Source organism: Plasmopara halstedii (assembly GCF_900000015.1).
Source record: "Plasmopara halstedii genome assembly, contig: Scaffold_262, whole genome shotgun sequence".
In the NCBI taxonomy this organism is placed as follows: domain Eukaryota; phylum Oomycota; class Peronosporomycetes; order Peronosporales; family Peronosporaceae; genus Plasmopara; species Plasmopara halstedii.
The window spans coordinates 435,612-448,654 of record NW_020187183.1 but is presented as its reverse complement, the minus strand read 5'-3'; the positions used below and the strand labels follow the sequence as shown (position 1 = coordinate 448,654).

At 46.1% G+C, this 13,043-nt stretch overlaps 2 protein-coding genes across 2 annotated transcripts; one reads left to right on the top strand and one right to left on the bottom strand.

Moving 5' to 3' along the window:
- Nucleotides 1–5,820: 5,820 nt before the first annotated feature.
- Nucleotides 5,821–6,122, bottom strand: PHALS_04534 (uncharacterized protein; the record flags this gene model as incomplete). The annotated part of the gene is made up of 3 exons (XM_024722357.1): nt 5,821–5,883; nt 5,951–6,020; nt 6,091–6,122. 3 exons carry the CDS (start codon nt 6,120–6,122, stop codon nt 5,821–5,823), a joined length of 165 nt encoding a protein of 54 aa, XP_024573442.1.
- A 2,660-nt stretch (nt 6,123–8,782) lies between these two features.
- PHALS_04533 (metal ion transporter family) lies at nt 8,783–12,973 on the top strand (the record flags this gene model as incomplete). Its single annotated transcript, XM_024722356.1, has 6 exons — nt 8,783–9,247; nt 9,322–9,421; nt 9,478–9,610; nt 9,667–10,305; nt 10,383–12,888; nt 12,959–12,973. 6 exons carry the CDS (start codon nt 8,783–8,785, stop codon nt 12,971–12,973), a joined length of 3,858 nt encoding a protein of 1,285 aa, XP_024573441.1.
- Between the last annotated feature and the right edge of the window lie 70 nt (nt 12,974–13,043).

Here is a 13,043-nt window from a genome sequence, read left to right as displayed (position 1 = left end):
TGCTGGTGTATTTGACAGCCCTTGGGGCATCACCAGCCACTCCCAGAGCATGCCGCTCGGATAACTCACCGCTACCAGCGGAATATCACTTGCTCTTATGAGCAATTAGTAATAACCATCGACCAAGTCGAGCGCACTGTACTTTTTACAGCCAACCATGCTGTTCTGGGGGACATCCTCTCTAGAATTGGCGTTTGTGCCGGATGGTGGCAGCATTTAGTTTAATATAAGCGTGAATGATACGCCACTTGCCGTTCGGCTTCCGGACACAAAACGTGGGTGTCGAATGGGAAGACTTACTCTCATGCACCATTCCTACCTCGTGCTTTGCTCAGAATAATCGTCAATGACGTCACATCGCTCTTTAAGCAGAGGCCATTGGCGGGCTACGCAGTATTTGGTTTCCAGAAACTAGGTCAATCTCATGACGCACACCTCGGCAGATAGGTAGGATCGACGGCGGACGTCTTTGGATTTTTTACCATATGATATTATGAGACTGAAGGTTCCTCCAGAATCGACGATACACTTCGTGCATTCAGCACTTTCTAAGTGTCTTCCAAGACAGCTTTATCCAGAAGCGACGACGGGTTAAACTTCTTGTTCGGTCTTATAATTACCACCTCGGCTAAGTTGCCTACCTTCAAGGCACCGCCAAACTCTTCGAAGGACATCTCGTCCAGCTCAAAAAGAGCATCCACCGCGGGAATAGCCTCGAGGATGACGTCGCCAGCTTCCTTTCCCGTCATACCGTAGACGAGGGTATATAGCTGTGCACTACCGTCTACGGTAGACAAATCCTAGTTTAGGATCGATGCTCGGCGTCTTGCAAATACGATACGGCTTCGCCGTCATTTCTCTATAGAGGTTTTAGGTCTCATCGAGACCAGTGGGAACACGCACTCGGTGTCATCCAGTGTCCCCACTCCCCGCTCCATCGGAGCCTTGATGTTGTTTACAATATCCGAAGACTTATGGACAAGGCACTAAAATAGCTGGGTCTATGATTTTTTCCTACTGTAATTTCAGCGCATCCTCTTCTCATCACTGACCAGCTGCACGAATTTGCAGCAGGCTGCATTGTAAAGAAGAGCTGCTATTTCCGCGGCATTCGATAAGTGGATTACGTGCAACTTCACGTGCATCAAAAGGGCCTTGCCCAGGATGCTTTGGACCTCGTCCGACCATACCATATATGGCATGCAGCAACTGCTTCAGAACGTGAGCAGTGCTCAGTGGGTTACTTGCCACTCCACGTTCAGCGTGCTAGCCACGCTCGGGACCCTTGTCCAAAACACCTTTGGTGATTGACAGCTCGAATACTCCGAGATCCAGCCATTGACCGTCCCGGTCCAGTGTCTGCACTAACAGCGCTTCTGTTTCTTAGCAGAAGTCTAAGATTAGACAGCGTTCCACGCTATCAGAGTCAAGAAGCTTGACATAGAGGACCACAGGGACCTTCGGCATAGTGGCACAAGTCCCTGTCGCTAAGCGAACAGTGACGGTTCTACTCAACCGCGCTTCCTGCGCCTCAGCATACAGCTGACCTACTTTGGTCGTGGAGCGCAGTCTTCGTCCAGTGGATAACGTGACTCTATACGCATCTGAAGGGCCTTGCCCAGGATAACTCGGACCTCGTCCAACCATGCTACTCTTGGAATGCAGCAAATGCTTTGAAACGTGAGCAGTGCTCAATGGATTACGTCCCACTCCACGCGCATCACAAGGGTCTCGCCCTTGATGCCTCGGACCTCTTCTGACCATGCCATTATTGGTGCACAGCAACTGCTTTGTAACTGAGCAGTGCTCATTGGGTTGCGTGCCACTCGACGTGCACCACAAGGGTCTCGCTTTAGATGCCTCAGCCCTCGGCCGACCATGCTATTCTTGGCATGCAGTGATTGTTTAAATAATTGAGCTGCGCTCATTGGTTTACGTGCCACTCTACGTTCAGCCCGCGAGCCACACTCGGGACTATTGTCCAAAACCTTTGGTGTTTAACAACTCCGATACTCCGATATCTAGCACATTGACCGTTCCGGTGCAGTGCCCGCGCCAATAGCGCTTCTGCTTTCTAGCTGAGGTGGGTTCATGACTCATCAAAGCTTCACTAGGAGACGTGCACGTAGCGCCCAAGGACTTCGACCTCCAGTCGATCCATGGCTCATGTTGTTCCAACCATGCCATACCGAGAATAAGGTCAAACCTTGCATCCAAGTCTAAGCCTAGACAGCTATTCACGCTATTAAAGTCAAGGAACATGATACCGAGGTCCACAGGGATCCTCGACACAGTGACATAAGTTCCCGTAGCTAAGCGAACAGCGACGATGTCACTCAACTGCGCTTTCAGCGCCTCAGCATAAGGCTAACTCTCTTCGATCGTGGATCGTCGAGCATAATCGCCGGACGCACCAGAACCAATAAGAATTTTCCGTGACTTATCGAAGCCCTTCACGGTCACTTCTACGACCTGCAAGCCCGACTTGCACACACACTCCGTGATTAAGCGCACGAAGATCTTCGGGGCTGGACCTTCCTGTCCTCTACCTCTTTGGGGCATAACAATACTCAGTCTCTACCAAGTAGGAGGCTTTGCGCCTACTGGGTGGTCTCGTTTCCCCGCGTCAAACCAGAATGGTTAGAAGCGGGAAGTCGTTTCGTCGAACCTTGGCACGCCTTGCGCAGGGATAAATCGTCCGATGGAGACGGGTGTCTCCACAAACAAAACACCGTCGGGTATTTCCACGCTGATCAGCAGCTTAGAGCTCTCCCTCCTCCTTCTCAGCATAGCTAAGATCTATTGGCTCAGGCCCGCTCAACAAGCTCTGAGGGTGTGCATTCGAACCAAGCCAAGCCGTTTTGAAGTTGAATTCGTCATTTAATGCCACGTTCACCGCTTCTTCAAAGAAGATGGATGCTTACGGGAGATTTCCACGCCAGTGCTGAGGACCTCCATAAAGACGGTCATTGCAACCACCTCGGAGAGAGGATCTGCTGCCAACCCGGCAATGAGAGTTCATAAGTTTTCGACAAAGTCCACCAACTCCTTCTTGCCCTTTCGATCAGAAGGAAACGGGATCTTACGCGATATGTCTGATTAGACAGCGAAAACGCTCGCAGAGGCATACGCTACAGCTCCTTTTGAGGATAAAGAGAATCAATCTTCTTCTTCGGATAAAATAGGCCAAGATGGCTATGGCATCTGGCATGCTCCAAAACGAGCAACAGCGCGTGGCGATAGCTATCTCCAAGCTCGAGGTCCGAGCTCGAAAATGGGTACTAAGGCGCGGTGCTTCGGTTAAAGCTGCATACCCCTCTTACCCTTGAAGGTCTTAACGCTCACCATGAGCGGCCTGGGTCGGAAAATATCATCCGTCGTCGACGGTGGCGTCATAAATGCAGTCAACGCGTACAGCATCTGCTGTAAGTGCTCCAACAGATCATTTTCATAACTTGGAAGCGCCCCTAGGCGCGCGCGTATGGCCTCGGGCCACATGCGCAATGAGGTGCTCCACACCCTCAGGGCCCAGCAGGGACATCAGCTTATTAAGCCCGTCCTTCATGCTCTGGGGCAAATAAGAGTATTCTTTCATCCTCACTGAGGATAAGTCGTAACAGCTCAGGCGTAGATTGACTACGAGTGCTACCAAGTGCAGCGGGGCTACCGTAGCTCTTTGCGTAAGGAAGCTTAACTAAAGTCACCGACCTTACGTTCTTTCCATGAACCAGTACAGTTGTAGTGGATCGTAGTACGCTGCTTTTAAGTACGGAATCCTTAACGAAGGCAAACGAACAGAATTGTTTTCGTTGCAGCAGAGCTAAAACCCTAGGTTTACCTAATTTATATAGTAATACCTAATTAATATAGCAGAACCTAGTTAATATACTAATATGAATTACTACTGGCGATTGGTGGCTTCTTGTTACGGTGTATCCACACCACTGTGTTATCACACTAACTGTGCTATACACACCTATGTACGGTCGCAAATCTTGTGCGACCCGCCCTTTCTTACAAGGGCGCGTGTAACCCTGTTACATTTGTCGCTTCGAAATGTCCTGCTTTTTGGAATCTCTTTTTTTAAGTATGTCACATAAGTGTCGTTTCTGTGCAAGACCTTCAAAGTTGGAGATCGCAAGCGCAAGTTTACTTTCTCACAGGTCAATGTGAACAAGTGCTTTTTAGATTAAAATCGTACCCCAACTTTGTATGATTGTAAATTGTGTGCTATGAGTATTTAATTTATTTCAATGGCGTTTATTACATCATTTTAATGTATGTCCTGATCTAATTATTAAAATAGTTATTTAAAAGTGTGATGTTTTACACAAACTGATTGGCAAAAAAACTGTGGAAGACGAGCGGCCTTGAATGTTGGCCCTCAAGATCAACTTAGTCCGGTTAAAGCATGGAGGCTGAGATTGGTGGGATGCATCCAACAATGTAGGCTTCAGCGCCATTGAAGAACACCGATGTGTATCTCAAGCTTAAAATACTACAGACGTCCAAGTCACATGAGAAGAACATATACTGTATAATTTTTTGAATTGTAATCACAAGGTTTCACTACTAGCTGCATCCACTACATCTAGCGTTGCTATATGATGACAGTATCCACACTCTAATTATTCGTGTATGTGCGCTTGTTGTGGCCTCTTTGGCCACACTCACGGAGAAAAATTGAATGAAGTGCGTAAAAGTTGCGTGAGTGTTCGACAAAGCACATAACAAATTTCGCGCTAATTGGTAGAGGTACCAAGATTACGGGATATGCCAAATCCCAGCTACATGGCTAGTCTCTGGGTTAGCCTGGGCAAGGCAGTGCAAGACAACTTGATTGTCGTGACATTTAAGCGAATATTGGCCGAGTGTGTTGCAATTATCGAGAGAGTGACTAAAGTTCATCACGATCAAGCCGTTCATGATCTCGTCGAAGAACAGCACCATGAAGTCTATCATACGCAGAATCAGGTCCAGGATATGAACAAGGCGCTAATTGCATGCATCACCACTTCCATATAAACCTGTAGGCGAATCCAGCAATGCCTCAGCAAACCGTCGATAAAGAAGATTGTTCTTGTTTTGCATGCCAGGACGATGATAATCCGGATTTAATAGTATTGCAGCATACAAGATTTACTGTGGTCAGTGATCATACATTGATCGCATCGGCCAGACCAACGACGCATTTCTGCAAATTCTACCGCAAACGGCGTTGATATCCGTCAAATGGCCAAAAAGGATGTAAGTTCAGTAGGGTCAGAAATATGTAGTTTCTCACTCGAAATATCATGGGTGTATTGTTGGCGCTAAAGCACACTGAAATTTGCGCGCGACGCTTTCATGCTCGGACATCGACAAGTTTGTTCACCTGCCCAAGTCAATTGAGGTCACCCTCAAAGCGCTAACAACCAGGAAGCCGACCCGAACTTGCGCACGCATTCGACTAATGCTTTTGCGCAGTGATTAAAATATCAGCTGAATTGGCAGTACTTCTTTATGTTTATTGTCATGAAAGCTTTCGAATGGTATATAAATAACAATAGAATTTGCTGTCTATTGGCGCTGCCATCGCACTCTAGGTTTCAAATTAATGGCTTTAAACGTTTTTCAATATTAGAAGAAGATCACCTTTGCTGGCAGAAGTGACGCCCGGATCATTGTGAAATCCAACTTTGCATTCTGAAGATGCATTTTCAGGTGTCTAATCATCATCAGTGTGAGCGTAGCCCTTTCAGGGACGACATTGTGCCCTTTCGAGAATGCACGCTCAGAAGGCACTGCCGTGGGACGAAACCTAGTTATTTTCTTACCAACCTACTGAGGATGACTCACGTCGTCTTGTTTGCCGTCCAGCAGAACAAAGGACGGAGTATTGGGCTAATCTTCATTTTGAAAACAAAGTTGCCTTGGCGCTGCATTTCCTAGATAACTGGATTCTTTCCACCTCCACCAACGTCTCCTCAACAAGCTGTTCCATTCTTCCAAACAAAAGAGCACCAAGTTTACCAATGACGCTATCTCTTACACAAACTGGTTAAAAGAAGAGGTAGTTAACGTCACTAACAAGAAATAGCGAGCACTCACTTTTCTTGCTCGATCGTGGTCACAACGCCCATCAAGCGGCACCACGCCTGTAGAGACAAGTGACTTATGTCGATAAGTCTAAAATTCAAATGAGAATTCACATCAAATCGCGATCGATCCCGCGAAATCACCCCGAAAAAAAATCCGCCACACGTTCCTCATATCGCAAAGAGCTTATTTGGCGAATGGTTCATTTTCCTACTTACGCGTTGTTTTCAATGAAGAGCAATACATCTTGCAATTATCTGCGGATCATCTGCAAGTATGGGAAAGCGAACACGAACGTCGAATATTTCTCACCACTGGGTCGCTTTGCGATCTAGGCTCAGGATCCGAAGATAGCATCGAACGGAAACCAGTCGTCGATATTCAATTACTCCTTCAAATTTGAAAAATCCATTACTCCGCAAACGTTGATAGATGAGCGAAGAAGGCATTCATACCATCTATGACAGATTCAAAGCACTTTAGCATAGTATGTGTACAGCTTCATCGCTGTGGGCAGTATAATCACAGCGCACTGGTTTTTGGATTCGCTTGAGTCGATGTTTTGCTATAGACAATCAATGAAAATAGGTAGTCACTCTGCGACATATCATAACCTTCAGTCGAATTTTGTCGAAAGCCTTTTTGGCTGATATTGATGCCGTCCGCGGCGTGCTCATCTATCTGCCAGCTTACAGCATCACGAATTTGCTGAAAGCTAAGTAATCCAGTTTTTTCCACTAAATTGTCATCGCGTCAGTCTCGAAGTCCTCGATGACCTTCGTATGATCCTGAACGATATCTGTCAGGGCAAATACTTTAGGGATGGATGCCAGTGAGGTGTAGTTCGAATTCCTTGTTGCTTTTTTCTTGACTGATTTTTTTGTTGCCAGCGGACCCTGTTTGTGAGCCGCCGGCTCACAGACATGCATCGGCGCACCAGCGAGCACAGCTTGAAGTGAATGTGCAATATATGACTTATGTCTCATTACTGAGCAGTTACCCTCTTTCCAGGGCTCCCTCTGCGCCGTCACGAAGCGCATTGCACATTTGTCGTTTTTAATTTGACTTGTCGAGAAGCTCGACCAGTTTTGCGCATATACGAGTGCCGATGTTCTTTGACAAATAAAACGGATTGCACCGAGAAATTCGTTGTGGATTCTGAAACCTTCGTCGATTAAATAATCTGTCGAGCTCATCTAGTTACAAGCACTGCGGTATGCCCAAAAATCTGTCATCAGGCAATACAAATCGGCATAGCGGGTCAGCTCCTGATGTCAGTTCCCTTACCATCCGCAAAGAAGTCGATGACTTCTTGTCTACCAGACTGAGTGTCCTACACGTTCGCGATGCGATGGCTGAAAGCCAAGACCAGCAGAAAGAATTTGCAGAAAGAATTTGCAGAAAGAATATGCACTTTATCGACACCTGGTCGAGCCAGCATTCCTCACCAGCGCATTCCCACAGCTGGTTAATGCTTCCAGTCGAATATCTGGTCCTTGGAGGTCAAAAGTGCTATTTCCTCGAAACCAGTCAACGTCATAATCTAATCAAAAGTGTATTGTAGTATCAATACTAAACAAAGCGTCTGCTCAAATAGACCCTATGCTTTAATGATACACAATTTTGACAGCATACATCCATTCTCAACCTTGGTCGAAGACTATGCATGTTATGGTACGAAGTCAGCTTAAGATCGATTACGTGGCAGATTTCTCTTTAAACGTCTGCATCCGCTCAAAAGACATGAATGTCACCCCTATTTAGACTGCGGCATTTTTACAAAACAGGTCAAAGCCAAAAGTGGTATTATGGGTGAAGGATAATATATTGTCAGAGTCATACATGCCGGCGTCTCCGCCACCTTCTTGTGAGACAATTAACAAACGCCAGTAACAATTTTATGCGATAAAACAAATTTTAAACCGGAGGTGATTCGAACCGAGCGTATTACAAAGTCTTCAGCATTCGACTAATTTACTGATTTAAAGAAAAATATAGTTGTGCCCGGTAGGTCACAACTATATTTTTCGTCCGAGAGATTGAATTTGGGTCTACTTCATTAGCTGCGTTCGGCTCCGATGTGTTGGTGACGAGCCAAGTCTTTGCATAATATATAAAAAAAATTAATGCCAAGAATGAAGTGACTATTGCCACGTCGGTAATGCAGGCAGATCCTCGCCCAAAATTGAGCTGGGATTGAAATAACTGCACTGACATAAACTTGCTTTGGTCGCTAACCGGGAGCACTTATCAAACAAATCGAATTATTTACTGCTTCCGATGAGCGCTAGTACATTGTTAAGATGAAGCGTTAAGGCTGATATAATCTGTAAGTAGAAGCAGCTTGAAGTGCCTTTTCAGATAACTCTTGTTGGGTACTTTAATGCGTGAATTTACTGAAAAAATCACGAGTCAAGCTGAGTTTTGAGAGACAAAATAGTGGAAATTGGATGAACAAAAATGAAGTAATTATAACTGATGGCATCTAAGAAGAAGTCAGCGTTAATCGCATGCAGGTGCGGGCTGCAAAAGTTGTGAGAGTCTCAAAGTAAGATGCTCTTGTCTGTATTGACATGCGGTCTATTGTAATGCAAGAATGACGACTTACCACCAAAAAGTTGCCAACACAGAGATTTAGAAAAGATTGATCAAATCACCGAATCTTATTATCCGTCCGTTAGAAAAGTAGAAATTGTTGTGGGTGATGTCAAAGCAAGTAATGACGGGCATGCGGGATGAGAGCAAGTTGTGTCCATTACCTCCACTACTTCATCCTGAGCAATCTATGAACTATGTCAACCCGGCAACAGCGTATGGGACCTATCAACGCATGGCTGAAGTCCGATCGCTGGACAGTATTACGTCAGGTGGCTCCAATGGCACCAAATATGGGTGTTATTTTGACCCTGGAGCAAAGAGTGGCCGAGTATTAGTGATGGTCTTCGACAGAAAGGGAAGACCAACATTAAAAGAGATGAGTCGTCACGATGTTCTGTGCATGACGCAAGACGCTGCAAAGCCAAAGGAGACTCTACGTGAAGGGAGCGTTTCGCCGGACTCAAAAGCAATGTCACCATTAATTCGGAGCGCAACTTTTGGAAAAAGCCGAAATTTCGGTCAGCAACATCGTTCACTAAGTCAGCAGGAATTGCACGCAGTAAGTGTTCAGGTAAGCTGTAAAATGTTGAGCGTGTCTTTATTACAAAACGTATAGCTGGGGTTTTGAAAATGTTTGTTTTCTAGCGCGTTCACTCCCGTGATATTCGCAAGATGGAAAATGCGTTTTCAGTGACAAATGAACCTCGCGTTATCATTCGAAGACAAGCAATATTAATAAGTGCTGGTAGGACATAGTAGGTAAAATGCGAGCACTCTAGCACTAAAGGATATGTCTTGTAGATCCGCTGCGTGCTATCGTAATGCGTAATCAGTGCCTCGTATATATTCCAGACGGAGCAGATATCCTTTTGTCCATCTTGAAAGCAAAGTTTGCTGAAACCGCACCGGAAAATGATGCTCCATTTGAATTTAGGTATTGTTCCGATTACTGAACACTTCTTTAAATGCTAACATTTTATCATAAGACAGAGCTCTGGAAGCACTCCTGGCGACTCTATCATGTTACTTTCAGTCCCAGTACGAGCACTTATCTCCCGTTGGAGTTGCAGCTTTAAACAGTTTAGTACAAGGCGGCCTGAAATCCCAAGAGCTTGAGAAACTGCGGGAATTCAAAAATACTGTAAACGAATTTGAGGCTCAAGTGGATGGAGTGCGTCGCGCTTTGATGGTACTTTTAGATAATGAAGAGGATCTTCGTCTATTATATCTCACGAGGCTGTACGATGAGCCTAATCTGCTCGCGGATCTTCGGGGCATCGACTCGGAAGAAATTGAAGTGCTGATTGAAAATTATCTGCAAGACATCTTCTCTACTCGCACCAAGGCCAATCTGTTGCAACACCGCATTTTGAATACGGAAAGCTTTGTCATGATGCAGCTCGACTCCATGCGAAACTACTTACTTGGTGTAGACCTCATCTTTTCCATTATAGTTATCAGTTGTTCCTTCGGTACATTTGTTGCCGGCGTCTTTGGCATGAATTTGCATTCTGGATATGAAACTGCTGGTGGATGGTTCTGGGGTGTTGCTCTATTTACTGTGCTGCTCTTCCTCGGCACATTTGTTGTGGGTGTTTTGTACTTTAAAAGCAAAGGCGTCCTACTCTAGTAAGAAGCTGTGAATATAGACTGAATTACGTCAGTCTTTCAACTTGAATTTTTAAATTTTTTTAAGATTAGAGTAGTCTTAATATTGCAATGGCGCGGCGCGTCAAAAGCTCCGACACAACAAACTCCACGTCGCTTGCTGCTCTCGTCTCTTCTAACTTAACATTTAATGGTTCAGATGATGATTTTGAGCGCGCTCTTAATTCGTACGATGTGCCAGTCATAGCTGAGGCATTGTATCGATACCTGGCAGCTGAGACGCAGGCAAGTATGTCAACCGGTTCAGCGGTCAAGCAGCAGTCAGCACATCTGCGTAGCATCTTCTACGAGCGCTTTAACCGTCTTCTGGATCGCATATTTGGTCTTGACGCCATTTCCAAGCAAAAAGACGGTGGATGGCTCGACTACAGCGCCGGGCTGGGCTCAAGGCCGGTTCCAGAAGGATCTACCGCAGCGCTCGCGGCTAAAGTACGCGCTGAAGAGAAAGCAAAGCGCATGGCAGCGGGTGTCTCCTCGGATGAAGACAACATTGACGATTTTGTAGTCAGTTTGAGTAGCAATGGGCGTGCCATTATTAAACTACTGGGAGGCGGCGTGCGTTCTGAGAATACTTCGGTGTTTCAATTCCTTTTTCGAGTGCAGCATCCCGTGGAGTTTAAGCTAGGGTTGGACATTCTACCGGAGCAGAGCAAACTAAGCATTTTGAGTGGCCGAGGGGTTAGTTTGCTCTTCACACAATTGCTACATAAGCCACTGACCAAGCAGCGTCTGGATCTTCGCAATCCGGAGCTCCTCGTGTCCATTACCGAGCTCTATCTCTTTTATTTTTTCCGGCACCCAGCAAGCTCTTCACACCCAAATGGATGTACAACATCAACGATATCTGGCACGTTGGAAGCGAGCTCTGACGGTTCAAAGACACCGTCACATTCTACAGCTGTTAAGACTCGTCAGTCAAGCTGGAGAATGTTCGAGAAAGATGGCGTCGCGGCGTTGACTAGAGGTAACCCGTACAATGTGCTACTACTGCAGTATTTACGAGCATTTCTGCCCGACAGCAATCGCGGTGTTAAAAGCCGATTTCACGGCAGATTGCTCAAGAACTCAAGCCTCTTTCTCCACATTTTGATCGAGTTTTGGCTTCGACAAAATCTTGTTTCATTTTCAGATGCGCCTCTCGTGGCTACAAGTGCACCTTCTGGTGTCATCCATTCACCACCACCGGATATTATGCAAAGCGTTAGCCCTTTTGCATCAGTGTATACAACGACAAGTTATATGGCACCGTCAGATGATTTGTTGAGCTCGTTATTACTCGCGATTATCCACTTACTTGCTGACTCATTTTTTCCTGCTGCCTTGGCGGAGGACTCAGTAATCGGGTCTCAGGGGGGCGCTGGGGTGTATCTCAGTCGTACTGTTACGATGCTACGGCCTCCACTGTACTCTTTCTTCCGGCTGGTGTTCTCTCGGGCACCCATTGATTTCTCCCCGACAGCTTTTCTGGCTATAACGGAGGTTTGGCTCGCTTATATTCAGCCTTGGTATTGCAGGTCTTGGATCTATCCAACAGAGGTGGAGGCAACAGGAATTATAACGGACCGAGGCACAATTTCCGGGTACACATCTGCGTGGGAAAGCTACGTGCTAGCAAATTATCACTTCTACACGACACTATTAGGCGCGTTTGTGGCGCGCGCAAAAGATCTCGACTTTTCTTCTGGCAATGAGCCTAACCTGCAGATTGTGGAACGAGTCATGAGGATATACAACCCGCATCTGTTGGCCATTTTACGCCGTGCGTCGCTTCATCTCGAAAAGTGTCAGCCTTTTGCTATCCCCTCAAGCAATCACACAGGCTTAACACGTTTGCGTAGCGGAAGCTTCGGTTCCTCTTCAAAGTCCAAGTCCTTGAAGGCGTGCGAAGGCCTCACAGCTACTCAAGCGCACGTATTGACGTTCTACTGCAAGTCTCTTGGTATCGACCTCACTCCTGTACCACTTCACGATAGCTTTCATCGCGATGCAGAACGTCTTTATGACAAGCTGTGGGCCACTGGTGTAACAGCGGCCTCAGCATCCTCTGCCAACTTGTACCAGAATATAAGCTTCGTGTTTCGCGCATCAAGCACTAAAACCGTTGACAGGGTAACTGAGCAGGTTCAAAACATCAGTCGCTTACTGCGGCGAGTATTTGAGATCTCAGATGCTTATGTGGCCTCAACAGTTCACTCGTACCCGTCATCTACGACAGGTACCAGTGCTTTAGAGTCATTCGCTCCAAGTCGTGACGAAAAGTTACCGCATTTGCTCTCTCGTGAAGGTATTTTTCAGCTACAACATGGAATGCGTTTGTGCTCGCCGGAAACTGCAGAATACATTGGCGACCCAATGCTCAGCCCCATTTGTTCTTATGAGGTGGTTTGGCTCGTGAGGCTTTCTTACAAGGTGTCGACTTGGTTAAACATGCAGTTTGGACTCGTAAATCCATATCATGGAAATAGGTTTGAAGACAATGTGTCGGTGAAGCCTGGAAGTAATTTTGTGCGATTTCACTTCAACTTTCGCTTTCTGGCCAGCAAGGTGAACCTTAGCTACTTAGCGGTATTTGGAATTATTGTTTACGTACTTTACTTCTCGTAATTGGCTGTAGTATTATCATAAATAGGAATTTCAAAACCAACCACCACCAAACTTCTTTAAATCGTGCGAAATAAAAAAGAATCCGTGCAAGGGCT